The sequence below is a fragment of the Dermacentor albipictus genome, chromosome 1 (assembly GCF_038994185.2).
Source record: "Dermacentor albipictus isolate Rhodes 1998 colony chromosome 1, USDA_Dalb.pri_finalv2, whole genome shotgun sequence".
Classification (NCBI taxonomy): domain Eukaryota; kingdom Metazoa; phylum Arthropoda; class Arachnida; order Ixodida; family Ixodidae; genus Dermacentor; species Dermacentor albipictus.
In genome coordinates this window covers 423,012,203-423,037,627 of record NC_091821.1, presented here as the reverse complement: position 1 = coordinate 423,037,627, position 25,425 = coordinate 423,012,203, and the positions used below count along the sequence as shown (strand labels likewise).

At 42.9% G+C, this 25,425-nt stretch overlaps 1 protein-coding gene across 3 annotated transcripts in view; it reads left to right on the top strand.

The window, feature by feature from the left end:
• Positions 1-25,425, top strand: part of LOC135896956 (DNA (cytosine-5)-methyltransferase PliMCI-like) — a 186,984-nt gene that overhangs the window by 93,765 nt on the left and 67,794 nt on the right. For all 3 annotated transcript variants that reach the window (XM_065425518.2, XM_065425527.2, XM_065425510.2), the window contains exons 18-22: positions 5,435-5,543; positions 11,395-11,547; positions 16,500-16,636; positions 18,221-18,294; positions 22,444-22,559. In XM_065425518.2, coding sequence (XP_065281590.2) covers positions 5,435-5,543; positions 11,395-11,547; positions 16,500-16,636; positions 18,221-18,294; positions 22,444-22,559 — 589 coding nt within the window. The remainder of the gene's footprint in view (positions 1-5,434; positions 5,544-11,394; positions 11,548-16,499; positions 16,637-18,220; positions 18,295-22,443; positions 22,560-25,425) is intronic.

The window sequence follows — 25,425 nt, the reverse complement described above, 5'->3', positions numbered from 1 at the left end:
CTGGTAATTGAGCTTGCAATAATGACTTTTTCAATATCATACATAAGTACTTCGAACACCACTCAACCTACCTAATAAGAAAAGTGTTGGGTATGCCGTCAACTCCTGGGGTTTTCTTTGAGTCCAAGTTTAGCAATAGTGATTAGCACACCTTTGCTCAGATACGGAAATGTCACTAATAGGTGGAACATCAATTATAGGAATAAAGTGCAGTTGGCTGCCATTGTCTTGAGTAAAGACTGAGCAGAAGAATCGATTAAAAGCCAATGCAAGCTGTGTTTAGTCAGCCTCATTTTCACCATTAATACAAAGACTGTACTGTGACTTTCGCCCAGAAGAAAAATGCTGCCAGAACTTACCCGGAGCTGAACAAAGAAAATTTGTCTTAGTTACATTGAAGTAGTGACGTTTTGCTGTTGAAATACTGTCTTTAAGAGCCAGGCGTATGTCGCAAAGTTTAAATACGTTAGTTTGGGAAGGGCATTGCCGGCATGTTTTTCTTATCCTTTTCACCTTGCGTTCAAGGCGAACAACCTTCTTATTAAGCCACGGTTTTGTATTTTAATTCCTTTTGTTCTGTGAGGCATGAAAACTTTGATGTACTTGAGCACGAGACTTTTGAAGAAGTTCCAGAGCTCATCGACACTGCAATCACTCGCTTGATATAATGAAAGAAAACCAGAAAACGAGCCATCCAGTGCATCCAGAATGCCTGCATCATTCGCACATGTTAAAATCAGAACAATTTGCACTTCTTTTTTTTTTTCGGTATATGGCGCAGATTAAGCATTCGAGTTATTAGCTTGTGGTCTGATCTATCCTTGAGAATGTGAACTACGGATCTTTCCCGAGTATACCTCTCCCAACAAGAAAAAGATCAAGAATAGATTTAGCGTTTTTGTGAACACAAGTCAGTTCTTAACTAATTGGGAGAGGTCATGGAAGGTAACTAAACCAGGTAACTGTAAAGCAATAGCAGTAAGAGGCTCTGGAATATCACTGCTCTAATAAATGGATGGCACATTGAAATCACCGGCAATCAAAAGGTTACTGGTGAGGGCGCCATGGTCACACAGAAACTCATTTAGCACTTAGAAGAAATTGCTTTTATCATTTGGTGGGCGGTAAAACCCACCTATTACCAAAGGGCATTCCTTGAGGCAAATTTTACCGATAACACATTCTAAACCGGGTAGATCAGGTAGTTTGATCAAATGTCATGTTTTTTGTGCAGAATGGCAGCCCCTCCACCCTGGGAATTTCTGTCTTTACAAAGGATACTGTATCCGGATGGTACTATTTCAGTGTCGGATATTTCGCTGTGTAGCCAAGTCTCAGTTACTTTAACTATTTGAGGTTTATGCGAAAGAACAATAATTTCTAATTAATTACTTTTATTTGCATTACCGCGAGCATTGAACTGAACTGGAGACAAATGATTGGCTTGCCTTTGATGTTAACGGGTCGTTGTTGGTGAAGAGGGTTTGTGGACTGGACAAGAACTCTCATTTTTTGAGTGTCGTCTCATTCAGAAAAGCCATTTTCAATTTTAATTTTATCGTGTATCAGCCTAACTGTTTTGCCTGACTTTCTGATGTTCACTGTGCTCTCCCAAAACTTCTTTCTTCTCTGTCTGGTGATTGCCAAGTAATCCTCTGTGATAAAAATTTGCTGCCCCTTTAACTTGTAGCCGTTCTTCAATACATTGGTCTTCTTGTGGTAATCCATTAGCTTCGATATCACTGGCCGAGGTCCACGAGTATTTCCACTGCCAATCCCATGGACTCTTTCAGTAGACGTTACTTTTATTCCTAGCGTCTTTTCAAAAATGCCTTGTACAACACTACGTTCAAGGTCCGCCTATGTTTAGCTCAGTTTCTCTGGAATGCCAAATACCAGAAGCTTGCTTCTTCTCCCGCGATCCTCAGGGTCGACAATCTTTTTTCCCATGTCTTTTATTTTTTTGTCCAGAATGCGAGCGACTGACCAGACCTCTTTAATCTGAGAAGCTGATGCTTCAACACTCTTAAACCTCTGTTCTATCTCATCAAGCCCTTTTTGTATTACTTATTGTCCTGCTAGAATATCGGCAATAACTCATCGGTGGTGGGGTCAGGGTTTGACTCAATGTCGCCGCAAAGAATCAGCAAAGCACATGCAAAATCCTGCACAAACATGGCTACAGCAATAATACACTCTGGGCACGTCAGCTGGACAAAACAGCACTTACTAGATTTACAAGAACCCGCGGTATCACTGACCCACGTAAAGAATAGGAATGGATTAAATTCCATGTTGACCACTGGCCAGCTGCCATGCCCACTGAAGGAAGCCGAACGATGTGGCGTACCTTTAAGTCTGGGTCTGATGATGTAGACCATGCTGCATGTGACTTGATCCCGTTGTCAGCGCAGTTTAGCAGAAGTCGTTATAGATATGCCATAAGGGACCTTTCATGAAGGGTCGCTTTATTTGTTGTTTAAAATCACCAGGCAATTGACTTGAGAAACCAGCTCGTGGTATTCTTTTTTCTACCGTGACAGCACTTAAGATCTTGAGACAAAGTTTGCTCCATTCGTCCATCTGTCTGCCTGTCAGTTCATTGCATTATGTTGTGGCTGTATTGTTGTGCCCCAATTCCTGCTCCATTTTATTAGTATTGTCAGGATTGGGGGCTCAATCCCATCGTCCGTGGTCCTTTGCCAAGATTGGAGTACGGCATGAATTCGAAGGTAGCTGGCCCATGCCGTCGTCCAACTTATTTACGCTGAGATCGTTGATGAAGTGAAGAACTGCTTCTCATCGAGAACGAGGAAAAGGGTTTATTTACAGAAATTAAATCAGTCTAACATGACTGCTTGAGAAAAAAAATAACAGTCCAACATGACTGCATGAGAGAAGTGACTCAGTCTAACATGACTGCTCAAGAGAAGTGTCTCAGTCTAACATGACTGCTCAAGAGAAGTGTGTCCAGCATGCGCACAACCACAGTTTTTATACACTCGATCTGCCGGTCCTACGACGCGGCGACTGTTCGTTTTCTCATCACCAACGCGCCGCTGCTCTGCAGAACAGTTTACGTACACAAAGGCAACCGCGCTCTGATGCCCGACGACGGCGTTGGCGGGTGCCGTTCCGGGAACTATCGTTGCTGATCGAGGGTCGCTCGTTGTTCCGTGCCACTCCGAACCGTGAGAAGCACAAAAATACGTCGTTCCCGCGGCAGCTTGTCCAGGCGTGTCAAATCAGCTCCGCGTTGGGGAACTCTGGAATCATTGTCCACACACCGAACTCGTCCCGTCACAATGTCGATGGGGCTGGAGGAAGGAAGCGGGTTTTCAGCACAAAGGCCGCTTCTTTGAACGCCTCCCAGCTGCAGCGACGGAGAGGGAGAGGTGCGCGTCTTGCACCCCTTGTCGTAATCGGGTGGCAAGGTGGCAATCTTGCTTAGCGGCTCGCCATTCTTGACAGTATGTAGTATGGCTATTATACACACTGTTTTACTGCAGAAGTAGTTCGAATAGAGATTTGCTGCATCAGGCTGTCTTTCCATTATGCCATAGTGTGTGTCAAAGTGCTCTCATGGCTATTGTGTCGGTGGCTCCAGTGGTAGAATACTCTCATTGCTATTGTCAGCGTGCTGTCATCATTGTATACAGTTGGATGAGTTTGGACAAGATTGGATCATCACACAAAGTTACTGTCGTGTCGCAAACAGCGGCGGCATAGGCGTTGTCCGGCAAACAAGGGAACGCACTCGCACGGAGCGCATGTAAATGATGCCAGACCAGGCTAAGAGTTGGGCAGCAACTGATTTCAAGAAACACTCAATCTGTATATAGTACCTATAGCTCCATGATGTCACACTACATGGTTGTGACATTACACTAAGCATGCACCTCACCATCCTCTAAAGCTCAAAACATTGACTGAGAGATCTGCAACACCGTGAATCAGAGATCCACTACACCGCAGTTATGACATTGAAGGAGTCGGATGTGTAACTGCAGTAGCAGTGAAGGAGTTCAGAATGGAAAACCGACGAATTCTGCTGATTTTCCCTCCATATTATCATACAGGACACTTGCTCATCTGTTAGTGTGACTATCTAAACTAGGCCTGTACTTTAGATGTCATTTTAAAGAAACACAATGTGAAAATATGAAGCTTGATTGGGAGATTATTTTTATTAAATAGAAAATTACTTTAACAGAAGTTTGTAGTTTTGTATGCCAGAAAACAGCATAGATGTTGTGAGTAGGATGCCACTGCCACCTTCAAGTCTTCAAGAGGTTTCTGTGATGGTGCAGATTGCGACATGCTTGCATGACACTTCTGCACCATCACATTGTACACTTTCTTTGCTATTGACATTGGCACAGGGGTACTGTTTTAGTGCAGTCTTTGTATGATTAAGGTTTAGAAAGGGAAGTTTGCCCTTAATTTGTAATTTTCTCGGGTGATAAATTCTCATTTTGGCAGAGTAATGCAGGGAGTCTTTGATAATCTCTAAAGAGAGTATCATGCAAGTCAATCCTGAGTTTTTGCCATTTTGCTTGTGTATCAGGGCATGGGGTTGGTTGCTGGCTGCTCATGAGCTGGAGGCAATGCCATGTGGCTCGTAGCATGCCGTAGAATGATCCTCCATCCTCATTTTATCAAACGCACATGACCTAATAGATTTTAAATGTTTACCTGTGTCTCTCATATATAAGAAAGTAAACATACTGTTTACATGTGCGTACAAATTTGCTGCATCAGAATTTTGCCCTTCTCTAATTTGCTCCTCTTCATTTTTAATGTGGATTGGCCTGTCTTTTGGCTGCTTTTGCAGCGCTGTTTAGAGGAGTTCCACAATGGTTTTAATGCAACGGTGGAGGCCAGCATGCAACAGCGTGGTCGATATCAAACGTAAATGCCAAGCAACATGTGTCGAAGCCCTGAAGTTGCATTTAAATGTAACAATCAATGATTATGAAGCAAAAGTTACCTTGTGTATATTTCGTTCAAATAGACAATAACTTATATGTGCAGTTTTGTTAACCAGTAATCTATAAATTGTTTTACATCGCATTATACAGGCTCCACATTAGAGGTCAGACTGGCAATTGTACAGCTGCAGTGGTGAAAGCTGATGTTTTGGTGCCGCAACAAAGCCTGTCTAAGTGCTGTCGCTAAGAACAGCCAGACATAACTGCTGCTGCGTTCGAGCAGGACCATGAGCCAGTAAACAAGCCTTTAGTACTTTTGAAGGGTGGTAGAACTCGCTTATACAACTTCGCTATCTTTGGTGTATCAGTTGTCAGATTAAAACATACATGTGAAAGATTTTTTTAGCAAGTCAGCCCACCACATTAAAGGGTTACGTACTCCTGCTTTGTGGTGTTTATTTACTTAGCTGCTAATGTGCTTGCTGTTGTCTTTACTTGTTAAGGTACTTCCCAGCACTGGGCCGTTTCGAAGATGTTCCAGAGATGATAAGGTCAGAGGATACGTGGGAGTATGACTGCTACAGCTGCATTAAGAAGGAAAAAAGGAAAAAGGTGTGTAGTGTGTATTGTTGTTGGGCCTAAGTCTGCATGGAGGTCACTGCCAGTCTTGTTATACAGTGTTTTTGCAGATGCTATAAGTAAATTCTCCAGCTTTTGTGGCATCTATTGCAGCTGTCATTGCCATGATGATGATCATGATCATCGTCGTCATGTTTCTTTGGCCAAAGAAGATGATGCCTGGAAACTCTTCCTTGCACCCATCCAGGATTTTGTTCAGCTCTAAAAAAAAAAAAAAAAAAAAACATAGCATGAAATGCTGGAATGAAGATAACATTTACAAACTAGCCTTTTATGCTAGCTATATGCAGTTAAACCTCAATATATTAAAGCCAGTAAAATCGAAAATTTGTTTTGTTATAAGGAAATTTTGTTATATTTAAATTTGACCTTTTATGCAAATAAGTACGTCGCTGGTGGATTTTTCTTACACAGAAGGGGTGAAAAATTTTTGGAATAATGGCAATCTGAAAAAGGAAATTTGAATGAGAAAAAAAAATCGTTTTGTTGAATTTGAGAGTTGGCAGCGAGAGGTACGGTTTCTTGCCGTGTCGACGATATCTTTAAAACATCAGCGGTGCAAAGTGAAGCCAGCCATGCTTTTGCATTCCCTCCATCTCCACAGCTGATGGTGTCTCCCACAGGGGGACAATGCCATCATGAAATGCACAGGCAGCGGGGAGCAAATGCTTCTTCTGCCTATTGCTTCAGTGTGTCTTTGACACTTGAGATTACGTGATCTCCGGTACTAAACATGCGAGAAGACAGCACACATGATGCCACCCAATCTCTGCATGCCCACTCCTTGCACACACGGCAGATTACTTCATAAACAGGGCAGCGTGGGCTGTGTATGCGATCGGCTGCACCGAGAGCCGTGCGCAGCCATGGCCACACTAAAAAAGGAGACGTGCTCTAACCTGTACCCGACTTCCTCCCCCATCCCCTTCCTCATGTTACCGAGAGCTTGCTCACCTCTTCCCCTTGCTCACGCAAGAAGGTGCAAACAACAGCGTTCGTCAAGCCACCATCCTTCTTGGCTAACCCTCGCACGCTTTCACTGGCACCCAAAGCATACAGCACATAAGATCTTATTGCACTTTGTACAGGACACGATGCTGCTCCAATTTGGTCGCCACTTTTGGTTGCTGCTTCAACTTGAGAGGTCGGAGAGGCAAGCAGATGCCTGAAACTAAGCCACTTGATCCTCTGCATTCGTGAAAGTTTTCATTTATTGTCCTGGTATTTCATTGCGGCAGCAGTGAAATTTTGTTACTGTATTGAAGTTGTGTATAAACACACTTCATTATATTGAGGTTCTATATATATGGTGTTCTACAGCAAGAAGTTATAGAAAGGGAAATACTTGGTTATATCGAGAATTTTGTTGTGCTGAAGCTCGTTATATTGATGTTTAATTATATACTGTAGAACCTCTTTGATACATTCCCATTACATGCATTTCTCGGTGCCAACGTTCACAACCGAAAACACATATATATGGCCCAATAGAGTTAACGCTAATTTTTTACCAGTTCATACATCCCCGGAAAACAAAACTTTTCAGCGCAAAAGTTCAGTACATCACCAAAGTGTGATCGTATCATATGTGTTCCGGCCGCTAGATCCCATGTAAACAAGAAAATGCACGAGGTGTGTGCGATTGAGAACAGTATATTGTCACATAGTAGTGGCGGTTAATAATACAGCGGCAGATCTGTGAATTTTATAGGGCAAACTTGTGTCCACAAAAGCAATTTAAACTCAAAAGCACAGCGATAGCGGCGAACACGGTCGGCGATCGGCGAAATCTGATCAGCAGGTCAAGCACGTCGACTTTTGTACATGAGTCATCGAAGGTTCTAGAGAAATCACTGGTGCCCGCATGTCTTCTAGAAAGTTCTACACAATTTGCGTTGCATATACAAGCAATCAGATTACACAAGGTTCAGTAACAACAGACAGCAGATAGAACTGTCGATGGCGGTGGGGGACAGCTGGGGTTGCGGTGATATGGGCTGCACCTGAGGTACTCTAAAGTGATCACTGTAGTTTCTCCTTGACCATGTCTGGGACTGAAGCCACCTGGAGTTCCAACTAAGGTAACATCCTGTAAGTTCTTCGTGCACAATGACCCTGATGGTCTCTTGGAGGTCGTTGGAACCAAGTGCTTGGATGGTGCACTGCGACATAAGCTCTTGATCGTTATATCATCTGATGCGCATTGCCAGAGTTTTCTCAATCATTGATGACTCTGTTGAAAACTCAGCTATGGTCTTTGGCAGGTTGTGGATCTGTCCAGCAAAAAAGTCCTTGCTTGACAGCCCTCATCAGGAAGCGGACTTCTTTCTCCTCCAACAGTTCCAGGTTGGCGTGCCGTAAAAGATGTGCCATCCCCTCCATGAAGATCACGATGATCTCAATGGGCAGCTGCACTCGGTTTCTAGTCAAGCTTGGGCTCACTCTTTGCGCATGATGCTTGTGAATGTCTGCAGGAAGCCACTTTGGAACAGGTCGCACATCGTTAAGGTGGCTTCTCAATTCTCGAAATAGTCCTGGCGGCATCTTCCAGTGCGAAAAAAGACATGGTGCAGCCTGTCATCACTGTTCCAGATGTCAAATGTAGTGACCCTCTCATACATCTCCAGTCAGCTTTTCGGGTCCTCAAATGTTGAACTGCAGAACGTTGGTGGCTCCCTGGCCTGCAACAGCACTATCTGTGTTGGCGACACTGGGGCTGTCATTGTAGCTGCTGTCATGGCCTTGCACTTTCTGGTGTTCTCAGGCAAAAGTCCATACTCAGGGGGCAGACCTTGCAGCGTGCGGCTAGCTCGCTGGTCCTTGGCGACGTTGGTGTTGTCTGCGTGGCTAGGGCTTGGTTCATGGCTTTGTGGGGGCGTTCGGTACATGAACGCACTAGCACCTCCACCAGATGTCACATGGTAGTGACGGGGAATAATACAGCGACAAATCTCTGAATGACAAAACTAACTTTTATTGGGCAAACTTGTGCCCACAAAAGCAAGTTACACTCAAAACACAGCGATAGCGGGGAACACAGTCGGGGATCTTCAAAATCTGATCAGCGGGTCAAGCACATCAGCTTTTATACATGAGTCATCAAAGATTCCAGAGATATCGCTGGTGCCCGCCTGTCTTCCAGGAAGTTCTGCACCTTTCGTATCGTGCGTACAAACAATCAGATTACACAAGGTTCAGTGACAACAGACAACGAATAAAACCATAGATAATATTCTAGAAACAACCCATACATGCAGGCACGTCCTGCGCTGAGCGATAACATTTCTTAGATGGTGAAGCACAGTCACATGTGTCAATACAGCTGCCTGCCACGGCAGCTTCACTGCAATACTCGCCCGCCCGTTTCATGTGAATACGCCGGCACGCACTCAGTTTCACATTTCGGGTCCAGCAAATCTTCTCCGAGGTGGTTGCTCGCGGCATTCACGGCTATCACCGCCAATGCTATTGTGATAACCATCTTTGCCTATCTGTTTCGCAGAGCATGGTGCCGTTGGAAGTGTAGTGCATGCTTTTAATAGGCAATAATCAAAACGCGCCACCGTTTCCTACTGCAGACTGCAATTTTATATGTTTTCCAACCGCTAGATCCCATGTGAACAAGAAAAGACGCGAGGTGCACGCGATCAAGGACAGAATATAGCCTTCCTTCCCACCATGAAAATGACGGCGTGCACAGTTTCTTATTTCGGTACCAGCAAATCTCCACCGAAGTTGTCGCACATCACATTCGCAGCTATTGCCACCAACACATTGTCCAACACATCGAGGAAATTAGATGAGCCTTCTCTGAGTGAACAGACAATATTAGAGCACTGTCCCCACCGATCATTGGCTCAGAAGGCAGTGAAGGCACTTTTGTGCTTTCTCAGAACGTCTAGTTTGCGCAAGCAGCTTTAACTCATGTACTGTCCGTGCACGTCTTTATACCTTCTCTCTCCCTTCTCTCTCTTCCCCTCCTCCCTTCCCCAAGCGCAGGGCAGCCAACCAAACTCTTGACTGGTTAACATCCCTGTCTTCCTTGTATTCCTCTCTCTCTTTCTTTATCGCCACCAAACCTATTGCGATAAGCATCGTCAGCTGTCTGCTTTACACTGCGTGGTGCCTAGTGCCATTAGTAGCGTACTTCACGCTTTTAGTAGGCAACAGTCAAAGCACGCAGCAGTTCCCTGCTGCAGGCGGCGCCATGTGGGCATCACGTTTCACTTTGTCGGCATCTGGCGTCACCCACCAATTCGATTTCGTTTTGCTTTCCCATCACCCTCTTAAAACACCACGCAATAGGAAAACAACGAAACATGTCTCGAGTCGCTGGAGCACCACCAACTCGACGCGCGTCATCGTCTCGTGCTGCAACGATTCTCGCGACGCTTCGCATTATGTAGATGTCAACAATAGTTCAGTATGTCATTTTTTTTTAGTTACTTCGGATCGTACGTTTTCCCGGTTAGTACATTTTTTCTTGCAGTTTTTTCTAAATGTATAAACGGGGTTCTACTGTAGGGCGTTTATATTTCAGCATTTATAATATGAAAGTAATGTCATCAATTGTTGTTATAGTGCTGTGGTTCTGAAAGTTATCGCTGTCATGAATACATACTCGCAGGTCATTTGAAAACACCCTCAAATCTGTTGTTGTTTTTTCTTTTTTTTCTATGTAACAGTATACAGAAAGACATACCACGAGCTACAGCCACAGCAACTAGTAAAGTCTCTATATTTTGTAGCTAGGAATAGGTTTTAATGGTGCTATGCATTGTTCATAGTTATGACTCCTGAAGAATACCGTGTTGCATGCTGATGTCATATTCAACTGAAGGTGATTGAAGTTACAGTCCTCAGTCACAGTCACGCCTGTTGCTTACTTTTGCTTTGATGGCAATGGTACAAATATGTCAATAGAAATACCTGGACGGATGTGTCAATCATTTTTCTCATGATGCTTGTTAATGGTGCATCTCCTGAGCAGCCTTTTGCACGTACCTTCAAGTTCTCTGATTTCTGGGAGGCTGCAGATTATAGTTGGCTCACTACATCTTCAGTCTGCGAAGTGAAACCTGTCTTGAGTGTTTTTTCTTTTTAAGAAAAGAAATGTGCAGGTGAATAATTACATATACCAGGAGTAAGTGTCAAAAAGCAGTTTCTCTATGTGTGGCTGCTCATGTTGTGTCTCTCTTTGGTGCAGCAGCAGCTCAGTGAATGCTTAGCTTGTACATGTTGGGAGCAAACTTATTTGTGTGGCCTTCTAGACTTACAAGCAAACCTGTCAACTCATCACAAAGCCCAGAGAATGCTTTGGTGAGCTTTTAGTCTTTGATTGTGCATCCTGTACAGCTTTTGATGCAGCCGTTGTGCACTAAACAAGTGTTCTGCCTTTGATGAAATTCACATTTTGATGATTTCAATGAGAGAATAAGATTTATAGAGCTCTTGTGAGGAGTGAGTGCTTTCAGTTGGGTATTGTTTCATTTGTTTTGTTGCTTTGTTCGGTGTATGCGTCAAATGACATTGACTGGTGACAAATGGGGAAAAAAGTAACTGTGCCTTTAGTGCAATAATTTCAGCTTAGAACGACAGAAAGCTGAGCTAGTTGGTAAAGATTCATTATGCAAAATAGAAGTGAGGCATGCAGACAGGACACAAGAGTAGAGAAGTGGCGTTCGTGTTGTCTACTTCTCTATTCTTGTGTCCTGTCTGCATGCCTCACTTCTATTTTGCATAATGAATAATTTCAAGGTGTCCTTTGTTCAGCAACCATACTTTTCTTTACACATTCTAACTTGCTTGTAACTGCTGTGCCCAGGCTGAAAGCTGTCGATTTGGGGAGGTGCTGTTTGGAGAGAAGAATGGCAAAGTTTACTACAGTTCAGTCAAGTGGCAGAAGGAGACCTATTCTGTCGGCAACTGCATCTTTTTGAAGCCAGGAGTTCTTGACCGTCATCCCAGCAATACAAAGGTAGGGCATGGTTCACAGAAATGTGCTATGATGATAGGGTGCAACTTAAACATCTGGTCAACTTGTGAGCATTCATATTGGATTATCCAATATTCTGGCTGAATAGAAATGTTTGCTTGACTGTCTGTATTTTCAGTGACTTCTGAATGTTAAAGATGTACTGACACAAAAATTCCTACTTGAAATAATTGGTAGGTTTTATGGCTGCAACCTCATAGGTATAATTGGTAGACTATCAATAGCATATGCAGCTTAGAGCACATTTTAATTTAATTTTGAAGTTTGTGCAAACAGAAAAATTATGAAGTACAGCACCTATCGATGTAGTCATCAGCGTAGGTCTTATTTGTAAACAGTGTTACGTCATGAGTTTTGACGATTGATTTCAGTGATGTGTGACGTCATTGGTTTGTCTCGCCGTTCAGAAGGCATTTTAGCACTGTTTGCATTGGTTGTCTTGCTCTGACCGCACACATAAGTGCGCGTGAAGTGTCCATGCAAACTTTGCACCACTTGCGGTTTACCAGGTTGCCTGTGCTATGGCCAGCTGTCCAATGAGAATTAGTCCAACTACAGTGCATTTAAAATCTATTTTTGTTGGATCACTGTTGTCGATGAAAGGAATTATCATAAAAGTACTGCCTGTTAACAATTATGTCGCTATCATGACACTTTATGCCAGCAGTTAAGTAGTTGCAGTATTTGTTTGCATGCTGTCTGGTTAGACACTGCGTCACTGGCTGTTGCTACCAGCGTTGTTCCTGCCCTGCACCCCTTTGCCTACCCAGTGGACCGTAAGAAGTTTGAAAACATGCTAAACTCTCTAATTCCCGGATCATAATGCATAGTGGATTTCTGCCCAACGAAGCATTGCAATGAGGTAGCAATGCACAGGTTTCCCACCAGATCAGCAGACAAAACAGAAGCACAGGTGGTATGCTATATGGGGCACCAGCATGCATCACAGGTCTGCATGCTCACATGATTGTCATTGTTTACAAGCATTCCTCTTGCATTATGGAGCACTAAGTGCTCTTCAAAATTGAAACCGCAACCACTCGTAGCATATGAGCTTATAACTAAACAATTTTGGCACGCTAAAGCAAACAAATTTCTTTGCCATGATTACTGGGTCAATAGCTACTGACAGTGAAAATAACATTTGTGATTGATTGATTGATTGATTGATTGATTGATTGATTGATTGATTGATTGATTGATTGATTGATTGATTGATTGATTGATTGATTGATTGATCGATCGATCGATCGATCGATCTAAAGAACAGAGCCCTCCAAAATTTGTGTCAGTACTCCTTTAACTCAAACAAAGGTGATAACTAATTCAGAATTTCTTGCTTCCCAGGGCAGTGCAACATGGCCAAAAATTGCCGATGAGCAGACACTAAAAAAAAATTCTGGGGTTTTATGGGCCAAAACCATGATCTAATACAAGGCACATTGTAGTGGGAAACTCCACATCAATTTTTACCACCAGGGGTTTTAACGTGCACCAAATGCATGGCACACGGGCGTTATTGCATTTTGCCTCGATTGAAATGCAGCTGCGGTGGCTGAGATTTGATCACGTGACCTTATGCTTACCAGCGCTATGCCACAGTCACTAAGCAACTACGGTGGGCGATGAGCAGACATAAAGCCTTAATATTGAAAAAGTACCTATGTTTTGTGTATGTTAACAGGGAACATATTGAGTAGAGAACAGTGATTCTACTGTTTGTGGCTTTGATATCACAGATGTGAGCGTGTGGGAACTTTCTACTCTCTGCTTTGGGTCCCAGAGGTGGCTACTCAATCATTCTCATAGTAGTAGTACTTTGTTTCATGTATGCATCATAATTTTAAGAAATCATGATTTTGTTTTGGAGCATACTTTGTTCAGCCTCAGATGAATTTGAATTTTGAATGATCCATATAAAATTATGGAATTCACAATAGTTAAATTTACATGAGTTGAAAATAATACCACTACCGCATTGTCTAGCCAAGTCCTACAGCCCTAGTGATGATATCTTGGAAAATAGCATTGAACTGCAATGTGGCATAGCTTTTATTTCAGTTGTTGTTTATTTCCTGACATTGTGGTTTTGTGCAATTGACATTATGTGATTTTGGCAGGAGAGTACACACTTTCTATATTCTCTCTGCTAATAGTAGCACCACTTGAAGAATAAGTTTGTTACAAAAATTAGATGAGTCTGTGTATGCGTGATGTCACCACCAGTAGTACCACCAATTTCTTGGCAGGATGGTGATAGAAGAAAGGAAGTACATCACAAGCTGACAGCTTGTGATGTTAAAGTACACCAGAGGGTTACCTGCTTGGAGCAAGTTAATTCTGACAATTTCCTGAAGCATGCAAAATCATCAACAACAAAGTTGCAGAACAACCCACTGTGATCTAAAAACATCGAGTTGCTTTTCAGTTTGTGCCATTCCAAGTTTGCTGCTGGTTGTGTGCTGTTAGCTAAATAATCGTTCATAGGGTGCATATGTGTCTCACAAAGAATCTGTCGTCAAGGCAGACTATTAAAAATTTGTGCTATTCACCTCTTGTTCTCTTCCTTTATTGTGTTTGCAGGATCTTTACAAATGTTTGAGTTCACAGGTTGGCAGGCATGGTTGTTGTATCATTATTAGAGACAAGATTGCATGCATTAAAACATGAAAGAGAATTTTTTTTGTGTTCAAATAAAAATGAAACGAAATGGTTTACTTCAACTTTGAGCCTGCTAAAGAAGTCTGAAACCTGTGCTTTGTCTATTGGCAGGTAGGTACTAGCGGTGCTACTTATTGTGACTCTTAGATGGAAGTCGTTTGGGCTGTGCAGAATAGTGCCCTAAATTGTAGATTGTGCTCAGTGGTCCATCTGGGATTGCTTGTTTGCCTGAGCATTTGTTGCCAGGCAAGCATGCATGCATTATCTCTGGCGTAATTGGCCATGGGAAGGTGAAAGCTGACAGTGTCCATCAGCGCATTAGGATTGTCTTGTGGCCATAGTGATTAGTTGGGCTCAACTATTTGCAGAATGAAATTTCACCATTTTATTTAATTCCTTGTTGCCTCTGAAAACCATTTTAGAAGCCAATTTCTTGTAATAATATTTAGTCTTTTGCATATGATTACATACTTTCTAATGCCCCAAATTTGCATGATGCCATTGCAAAAGTTAATGTTCTTGTGGATTCACAGGAACATCATAAACATTACATCAGCATTCACTTGTTACTCCACTGGCAGCTGAAAACCATGTTAATTTCTGTCCTACTCTTTAACGTAGCAACACCTGCTTAGAAGTTGTTCTTTGAACATCCGCTTGGAAGACTGGGCTGTGTTAAAAGATTAGTCACAAGCTTTGTGGCAACACGAGATAGTATTTCGTGTTCCGCCTTGTGGATGAACTTGTGAGGATTTGGCACACTCCGCCAGTTGTCTCCCTGACCATGTGGTGCCAGATGGACAAACGGACGGACTTTATTAAAAGAATAACCAGAAGAATCGCTAGTGATCGGGGCCCCTAGTCCAGGGCTCCGCTGGCTCTTGCCATCTTCTCAGCTCTCTGTATCAGCTTGAGCTGGTCGTCAAAGGCCTAGCAGCTGGACAGCAGTGCCTCCCATTGCTTCCTCGTGGTGTTCGTGTCGGGGTGTTCTATGTTGTGTAGTGTGCACTCCCACGCAACGTGGTATAGGGTTGGTGTGGCCCGGTTAACCTCCCTGTCTTTCCTTTGCCTTTCTCTCTCTCTGCACCACGGGCATTCATCCCTGTAGGCTGTGAGGTGTACGCGATGTAATATGTGTAGGTTCGTGTAAGTGCCTGTCTGGAGCCTACGTCAGGCAGCGGCATCTTCTGTCTTTAGATTTCGATGCGGTGGTGGGTATCACAAACGACTCCTCTATGGTAGTTCAGACAAGCACTATCTCTCGTGCTGTGCAGTTGGTCTGCATATATGAATAGTATTTGCACAAAATTTGTATGTTGGTCTTGATACATTTACATTTAATATGCTATAACTATTTGTTATGTCTTCATTATGTCACAATTAACTATTTTTGAAAGTGAATAATCCAGAATGTGGCTGCCATGGAGGAAGGAAAAAAAACTGAGGAGAGGCCCCTGCAATCCTAGATGCATTGCAAAAAGTCTGGTGGAAGGGCATGTGTAATTTCAGGCTTTGCTGCTCACATTTTGTCCAACATGACCGTTGTCAGCGTGGCTCAAGGCATGGAGGTGGACCTAGCTGGATCAAGGGCAGGATAAAGGAGGAGTTGCCCCATAAGTCTATGGCAGTTGACCAAGGAGGCTTTACAAAAACTGACATCAGGGCCCTTCATCTGTCTTTTTTCTTCCTCCATTGTGGTTCCTGTAACCAATTGTCATAACAAAGGCCAGATCCTTTAGCAGCAATTTTGACAGATTGTTGACAAATGGAAACACCTGCAAGTTATCTATGGCCCTCATTTGAATAGTTTCAGCAATGCTTTATTTATGCACAAAAACCACGATCTGATCATAAGCATGTAATTGGGGACATGGGCACATTTATTTATCATCTAGTTTGACATAAACCTGATAAGAAAATTTCTTGAGAGAAAATCAACCCTGCTACTAGCACATTCATCAACAGCAATCTGCAGTATAGTATATCTTGATCACCTGGGGTTCATTAATGTACACCTAAATCTAAGCACACAAGTGTTTTTGCATTCTGCTGCATCGAAGTGCAGTTGCTGTGGCAGGGAATTGAACCTGTCACCTTGTGCTTGGCAGTGCAACGCCATAGCCTCTAAGTAACTACGGTGTGTCAAGAAAAAAAAAAATTCAGTTTTCCTTGCATGGTTTTATTTATTGGATTGCTTTCAGATGGGTAAAAGTGTGAAAATGTGTTTAGTTTTCAGAACAGAATGGTTCAAGTATGCCACATCTATTTTGTAGGCATCATCGAAATTCATGGATTTGTCAAATGTGAAGAGATGTGAGCCATTTCAAGTGGCGTGCATCCTGTCCATTTCGGCTACGAAGACCGGAAATGGGCAAAATGTGGCCACCTTCAGAATTAGAAAGTTTTGCAGGTAAGCTTTCCTGAAAAAAAAGAAGAAGAAAAAAGCTTACTCTGCAACTTTTCTTTCTGCCTGTTCTTTATTTTTTCTGTTCTCTGTGCACTGCAATCACCATTAAAAGGCACTTCAAACTTTTCTCCTGCTTGCTGTTGTATCATGTGTGAGGTCACAAATGCCACTTTTGAATAACTAAGTGTTCGGAAGTCACCATTGTAACTCTGTGTAGGGACTAAGCCATGTCTGCCTACAGGATCATTATCGTGGTTGCATAGATGTATTCATGTTGTTTACATGTCACCTTGTATTGCATTCACATAATGCGAGTGTCCTGCTCTGACATGACGTTAGTCATCTAGTTTGACGTAAACGTGATAAGGAAATTTCTTGAGAGAAAATCAACCCTGCTACAAGCACATTCACCAACAGAAGTCTGCAGTATATAGCATAACTGTTCAGCTTGGGGGAGCCCTAAACTGTTGGCGACAAGGTAATTTTATACTGATAACAACAGCGTGCTTTTAAGGGAGCACAGTGCCACTAAATCTTTTGGAATCAACCAAGTAGATGCACAATTAGTTGTCTTGAAATGATAGCACCACTATCTGATGCTGTCTGTCAGATAGCAGCAGCAAGTGTAGCAGCATGCTTCCTGTCATGTTCTCTTTGGTAAGCATTACTCATCCATGGAAGAAAAAAAAAAATTAGCATCCACCTAGTCTGTGGCTTAAACCTACAACAGAAACCCATGCACCTTTGTAACATTGTGCTACATTCCAGGGGATTGCCTTTGTGTGTGTGTGTGTCATGAACCTTCCCCCACCTTGTGGGCTTCCACATAACTGATTTGCATTATTCAGTGGCCGTATTGTTCCAAGCTTTCTTGATTTGATTTCATTTATTTGGTGATATTGGAAATGAGTACGTTGAATGGAAACATACAGAAAGAGGTCCCAATTAGCTCAAGGCTTATTTGGGACTTCTTGTAACCAGTACATAAAGAATACTGCAGGAGCTTGTGGATCATGCTGCAGTACAATTTGAACAATGAACAGAGTTGTCTTCGACCTTGCTCTGCAATCTGCTGGCCTCCTGGTTAGTTCAGATAGTAGAACGGCCATCTCGGAAAGGCATTTGTTCCAGGTTTTATTTCCATATGAGGACAAATTTTGAAGGTTTCTTTTTGGTAAATTCGTATGGGTTTCCTTTGTAGCTTTGTGCTACACTCAGGTGAATGACAATGCTTTTTCTTTCATTTAACTTCCTTTATATTGCAGGCTTCCACAGAAGCGACCTGCCATATTTCTTACCTATCATGCCTCACATCTTTTCTATCAGTGATTGTATTTAGTGCCAGTGCTGTTCGTTAAAGCCCCTCTTATCTGTGTGTGTCTTACTTAATTGTGTTGCTTGCTGCTGAAGTATGCAAAAATGTTTTCTTTGTGCATGTGTGTGAGAGGAAATGGAAACAAACTTTTTGTGGACAGAAGGATGAAGTGCAAGCACAATGTACTTTTGTAGGAGGAGCTACTTTTGCATGCTTGTCTTGTTGCTTACTATCATGCCACATAACTGATTGCTTTTTACTCTTTTCTACAGACCTGAGGACACACACCTTGACAAGGATACTTGTCGGAAGGAGGGCTTGAACGTACTGTACTACACTAAACAAGGTACAACATATTTTTTCATGTGTCTGTACTTCGTATCAGCTTTTTCTTGTGCGCAGAAAAATTTGGAAAACTTGAATCTGTCAAAAACAATTTGCAGCTGTTACCATGTGCCTTGGGATTATCATGGTCTTTCCTAGTGTTGCTCAGTCATGACTATCTCAAATAAGAATTCTAAATGTTGTTTGTTCAGGGAGTTAGACCTGAAGAAACAATTTTTCACAGAATTGTAATCAGGAGGTCATATTGTGGTGTGCCATATTCACATTACGTAATAAAAAGCACTGAAAATTTCTGCAGCTACCATAGTTCGTTGTGTTGGCGGGCACTTGTCATCAGAAATAACTCGTACTGACTGCGTGAATTCGTTATTTTTTTCCCCTGTTAAAAAACTGGGAACATACCACTGAAAACGAGCATTGTTTTCAAGTTCATTTCAGCTTTGACATTTTTCTAATATAGCCGCATATTACATCATGTTCCAATAAATAATGCTTTGCTTAAGATGTAGCTATTTATTGGAGCTACGGATGCATAGCAAGAGCATGCTAAAGAGTGCATGTATAATCCCTGTTCCCCAACTTGCTTGCAGGTCCCACTCATACTTTTACCTAAAAAGGCAGTGAAAACAGTATAGAAGGGAAAATTACACACAACTGAGTTTGGACAGCACCAGAGGAAAGCAAGGAGTGGTGGTTGCCTTCTCATAGGTCTTCCCATGTTCACATAGGTCTTGCAGGATCTTATATTGAAATTTGTATTGCTCAGCTAGATAGGTGTTGAAGATGGACTTTAAACTGCTGAATTGCATTGACCACCTAAAATTAATAGTAAAAAGTTAATTCATGTAACTTTGGTAATTGTGTAAATTACTCCTTATTATAGGCTGCCCATCTGGATACTTGAATGGTAAAGATTAGGGGTATGCGAATACCGAATAGTAGATTTCGAATCGAATATCCAACCGAATCAAGGAAAAAAAAGAGCTGAATATTGAATCAGACATCAGAAAATCTAAAGGGCCCCTGAAATGATCTGGACAAATTTTGTAGACACGTAGGGTACAGCTTAAGTAGAACATTCGCACCACAATTTAAGTGAAGCGTTACATATTAATGGAGCTACAAGCGATTACAAGTTACCCTCGTCACTAGCCATGCTTTTCCCCCTCAACTTATTCACCGAGCGATTGGGTCTAAGCTCCGCCTTCACTGGTTCTGCGTAACGTTGTGACGTCACATCATCCACTTCTGGTTATTTTGAAGCCTGCACCCATCTTCGCGAAACCTCTCTGCTAGCCGCTTGGCCGTCGACCCCAAGCGAGAGCTATCGAAGCAGCGTGCGTTGCGATCATTCTGTCGTAGCGCCGAATGTGGCTGGTATTGTGGTAATCACACACTAACACATTAGCTGAATGTTTCGACGGAACAGTGGAGGCATAAACCCAAGCTGATGAAGAAACTTTAGCATAGACGAACATGAGCTGCCTGATCGGTCTCCACGGTCCAGCCACCCGCTGGCGCAGAGCTTAACCAGCCAAGGAAAGAGCTAGTATTGCTCTAACCAAGTGCAAAACATTTTAAACATTTACAAAAACAATGTGTTAATGATTACACTCTTGCGAAAATCTTACGCCAGCAACAAAGAATACATTTTGTTACTGCTACTGTGTGTGGTTGAGCTCTATACCACCAGGTGGCTTCACCGTGCAGACCATTCACATTTGCACTTCTGTTCATGCTCTGAAACGACATGCAAGGGGACATGGCCAGGTCCTGTTTCCTTGCGCTTACCCTAATACCGGACTTGCGAAACGCTATTGCATTAGTAATCTTCCAGTGTAAAGTGATGGCTGCAATCACGCAAATCCTCGCGCCGATTAGATAACGGCAGTCCGATGCACTGCAGCCAGTTGGCTCGTCTACTGGCTTGCAAAGGGACACGATGTTGCAGCTTGACATATTGCCAGATGCTACGTTTGCAGTCCACGACGCAACAAAGTCGAATCATAGTGCTCGCGAAATGACATACTGACACTGATGGCAGAGCTCTTGTCAAAGACGGAGCACGTTGTAACACAAGCAGACACTTGTGTGCCGGAAGTGCGTAAGTGTACTGAAAAATTTTTCTTGTGCATTCTCTTTATGTTACTTTCTTTTTATAAAAACAAATTAACCAACATTCCAACTATTATGAACATCATTTGTTCACCGTAAAGGTGGAAAAATTATAGATGACGTGCCCTGGGCAGCCAATCGGATAGCTTGCCCACATGATGTCAATTGGGTGATTTACGTCATATGGATTGGGGCGGCTGAAAATTCCGCCAAGCAGTGTGCTGCGATCGGCAGCGATGTACATTTTCAGAACTTATAATAAATTACACGCTTTACGCGGAGCTCACATATTTACTCTGAACTCGCATATTTGATCCAATCAGCCTGCCTTCCGGCAGCTAATTAGCCTGGTCTTGGCACATGCTTCCATGCTTTCCACGCACGTTGCTTTTGTTTTCTCTGTTCACGTAGCGTTAATCATTTCGATAAGACCAGTTCACCTGGTCGAACCTTGTACCCATAAAGATTGCGCTATGAGAACGCAGCAAACGTTAAGGCACCGACCATGGCCAGGTCATTCACTGAAGGTACCAGTGTCCGAAAGATAGAATTGTTTGCACGTTCACTATTTAATTCCAAGTTGAATATTAATGTATTTGCACACCCTTAGTAAATATAAAGCTTTGAAGATTTCTATTACCTTAATATAAACTATTTTTTGCAGCTAAAGAAAATATTGTGTGTGTGTGTTGGGCTGCTTTCTCTCTCTCTTTTTGTTAGAACTGCATAGTTCATTTGAGTAGCCCAGAGCCCACTCAGCTAATGCTGAGGGCTGATGCCAAGTTGTGTAGCAAGTATTCAGTTGGGCCACCAGAGCTGTTAAGCTTCAGAGTGCGAATTAACAGTTATCCTCACCTAGCTACCAGAGCATTGGAGTTCTGGAAGTATAGTATATGTCCTGCTACATGGCTATATATTATCTTTAGTAAAAACTAAAATAAGCTCTAAGGTTTTATTAATCCTTAATCAAGGGAGAATTATTATTGTTTGAGCACACATCAGAACAGATTTGGCAGTTCTAAAACAATTTTTTTTTCACTTTCAAAGCACGCCTGTGCTTTACAGACACTGTTTCACATGGTAATGGGTTCAATAATAAGACTTAGTAGAACTTGTTACCTGGCACAATATGCCAGGTAACAGACCAAGTGAGCTTAGAGGACTTTCATGGGCCAGGACCGAGCTTTTAGTTTTAAAGAATTTGCTGTGGGCCTGGTTTGGTGCACACTTCACATAGCAATAAGAAATAAGGGATCACAGAACTGTGGCAGCCATGACAAAAGAACCACTACAAGCAGGTGTTTTGGCTAAAATTGATGTAAAATATGCTCGCTACATTTGAAACATTTAAGGTGAGAGGATCTGGCTATGCAATGTCATTCGAATTATGCTAAAGCCTAGAATATCTTGTGGTTGAGAAGCGTCAGTGAAATTTGCTGAGAAATCGATGTTGGCCAATGCTTGTGCAGAAAAACAGTTGGAAATTTGTTCCTTGTGGTTCAGGTTTAATGGATCACATACATTGAAATGATACTCCAGTGTCTAACATGCCCTTTAAGGTTATGCTGGGAGCTCTTCATGTTTTATTGTATTAAGTTCTGTAGTCAATCAGCTCTTCACTACTTCATTGTACATTCTGGGACCAATTGGAATAATTCCCATAAACAGAGTTGTTCTGCTAGGTAATATGGCAAATATCAACAAGCAGTTCTGATTTTAGGTTGGACAAACCACCTAAACGGTGTCTCTGATATGTTTTCTGGTGTTGCATTTGTTGTCCTCAATTTTCTTGTTTTATTTGATCTAAAAGTAGAGTTTATGTATCTGAGTCAGCTCATCTGGCTTTGCAGTTTGTTAATTGTAGAAATTTGTTTTCATGCCTAGCCAGTTAGGATAAGCAAAAATTTCAAGCTTGGCATGGGATCAGGACATTATTTTTGTGCACTAGGGACAGCGTCAGTATAACCTCTGAAAGCAGTTTATACAGCAAGTCTATTTGCTTGTGCATTGTACTCTGTTTTGTGTTGTTTTGCAGAAGCAGATGTATACTTGCATGATGTCTGTGGCAAGGTCCAGGTTGTCTTTTCAAAATACCAGCAGCATGACTGCCCAGGAATTTGGTCTGTCGGTGATGTCTTCGTTTTTTCAAAGGTCTGAACATGCAAAATACTTGCTTCACCTTGGCTATATTGACTAGAATATAGGCACTCCTTTTTCTCCAAATTTCAAAATATCATACTAGAGGCGGGTACTTAGAATAAAATCATTTAATTAGGATAGCCTATAAGTGTGGGATGCTGAATTTCATGTTAACATGGTGCTCCACACAACAGTAAGGAGTTACTTTGAAATTGCACCATAGATTGTAGTTTTCAGTTGTAGAGTGTGCTGATGCATGTACAGTCTGTAATATGTCACCAAGTGGTAAAAATATTCATCTGTATTCAGTTCTCATAAGCTGAATATATTGACTCATGTAGTATATTGGCTGGATGCAACAGGGCACTGAAAACAAAAGGCTCTTCACATAAAACTGTGAGTCAAACGACTTGTAATAGCAAGTTGAGCTCCCCCTTGCGCACTGTCTTATGTGATCTCTCTTGCACAACCATGCATACTTTTTCTCATGAAACACTGCCTCTGCTGAGTTGCATAGTGTCGAATTTGAGCAGATACTATATACTTTCATGAAACCTGTGGGTTTGAAAAGTGCTTGACAACAAAGGACAGAACACACAGGGGAGCGCAAAGCCAGGAGGCCAGTTAGCCAATATATGTACGAGGAATAGTTTTCTTGATGAGACACATTGAGGAAATGACGAAGTTCCACTCACCACATCGAGATACCCTGCAGATGTTTGTCCATGCCAGACATTTCTGGATACAATTCCTCAAATGGAAGTGCATCAATTGATTGTGTTCACCTATGCCAGTGCCTTGCACCAAAGCTAACAGGGAACAGTCCCGACAAGCACGCAGTCAATTTATGGCCTCTGACTTCCCACAGCCCAAGAGGAGGGGTCTGTTGCTCTCACTACAATGTTATTGACGCCATTCTGAGCATTCACTGTAGCTGCGCAACTATGACATCAACTTCCACTGTCGATACACAACAGTCTTGCGGGAAAAACAAACATCATGATACGTGATAGTTGAGCATGCCCTACAAGCTAGTGTGCACTTGGTGAATGACAGTATAGTTGACTTTTGTTCATTAGATCCTGAAGGGACCAACAAAACTGGTCGAATTTTCTGGCAGATTGAATTAAACATCAGGCAGTAAAAGCGCCAAAACACACTGTCAATTCATTTGGCAGTATTTGCCTTAAAGTTAGCTTTGCCGCCAGACAGTCATGTTATGTGGTGAAGCATATAAAGCAGGGGGGAGGTGCCACTGTTACGGGACATAGCACACATTCCTTAATTTACACACCTACATGCACCATCACATGCATGAGCACCGAGATGCCTCATTTGTCTCCAGTTCGTTGATCCTGCAGAAAGACATAGCCTAGTCCATAGGAGCTGGCATCTGCAGACATTGATGTTAGGAATCCTGTGCTGTACCGAGCCACGCATGAATTTGAGGCAATAATTTTTTTCAGGGAGTCAAAGGTTTAGCAGTATCCCATGTCCAGGCAGTATCTTTGTTCAGTAGCAGTCTGGGAGGCGCGTGGCAATGAACAAATTTGCTAAAAAGAGTCCAGCAAGATTGAGCATTCCTAATAATTCCCCACACTTGCCGAGTCTGTTGGAGGCTGCTTGCTTGGGATAGCAGTTACCTTGTCTGGGTCAGGTGCGATGCCACTGGAGGTGACGATGACGCCGAGGAACTTGAACAATGAGATGCTGAAGTAGCGCTTCAAGGCATTCTAGGTAACCACCTGGTTGAGCTTGGTCAGGTTGACACATAGGCAGTATCCTCCTGCTGCTTTTGGAACCACTGTGATGCCTTCGCACCATGGTGTGGGCTTTTAAAATCGACAGATGACACCTTCCTTCTCCAGCGTCTCCAATTTGTCTTTCATGAGCCCCCTGAGTGGAATGGGTATTCACCTTGTGATCATTAGGGAAAAGGGCACGGTTCCAGGCCGAGTGTGCATGTGGTACTCTTTTGGCATCATATGTAGTCCTGTGAACAGCAGTATTGCAGCTGGAAGGGGCAGCACGGGCATCTGCTACAGAGTCATCAAAGTGGGCTATCCCAAGCATGACTATCGTACCATAGCCTAAGAGGGGTGTGTCAGCACCGTTGACGAAGTACAATTCTTGTTTGAAAGAGCGACCTTGCCAAGACAGGGTAGCAAAGAACGTACCAAGCTAGTCCAGCTAACAGTGGCCCAGATCAATAAGCTGTTCTCTGGTGGCTTGGTCGAGCGAGTTAAGACATCCTGAAAACAAGCGGAACACAACGGGAATACCTGAGTCTGTTTTGATGTGAAGAGGGTAACCATTAACCTGTACTAACTCGGGCTGGCCTTGTTCTTGTAACAACTTGATGGATAGCAGCTGGATGTAACTGAGGCACCTCGTCCCAAAGTGACACATTGATGCGAAATGTCGCCGTTTTCCACAAAAGTTGCAGGTTGCTCTTGTGGGGATTTGGGGAATTCGATGTGCCGCTGTGCGGGCGCATTTCACCTGTTTCTACGATCCCTATGCCTCACTCCCTCCTTGGTCCGAACCAGTTGTCAGCGGTGGCGCTCCACTCACGATGGTGCGTGGTGAGCGCCAAGCAGCGACGTCACGAAGCGGCCCCTGGTGGCTACTCTCGTGGCGTTAGCGTGCTACACTCTCTTGGGATAGCGCCGGGTATGTACATGCTTCCTCTCTTCCGCCAACACCTTTGTGACTAGGACTGAACTCACGCACGGTGCCTTTGCTTGTGCGGGGAGCGCGTACCTCATGTTGATCCTGTCTGGACGCTGAGCCGAAGAATTGGTGCCTAGTGCTCACGCGAGGTCGTACCCCACCAAGCCGCACTTGTCGGACGAGATTGCCCGAGCTCTTGCGAGTT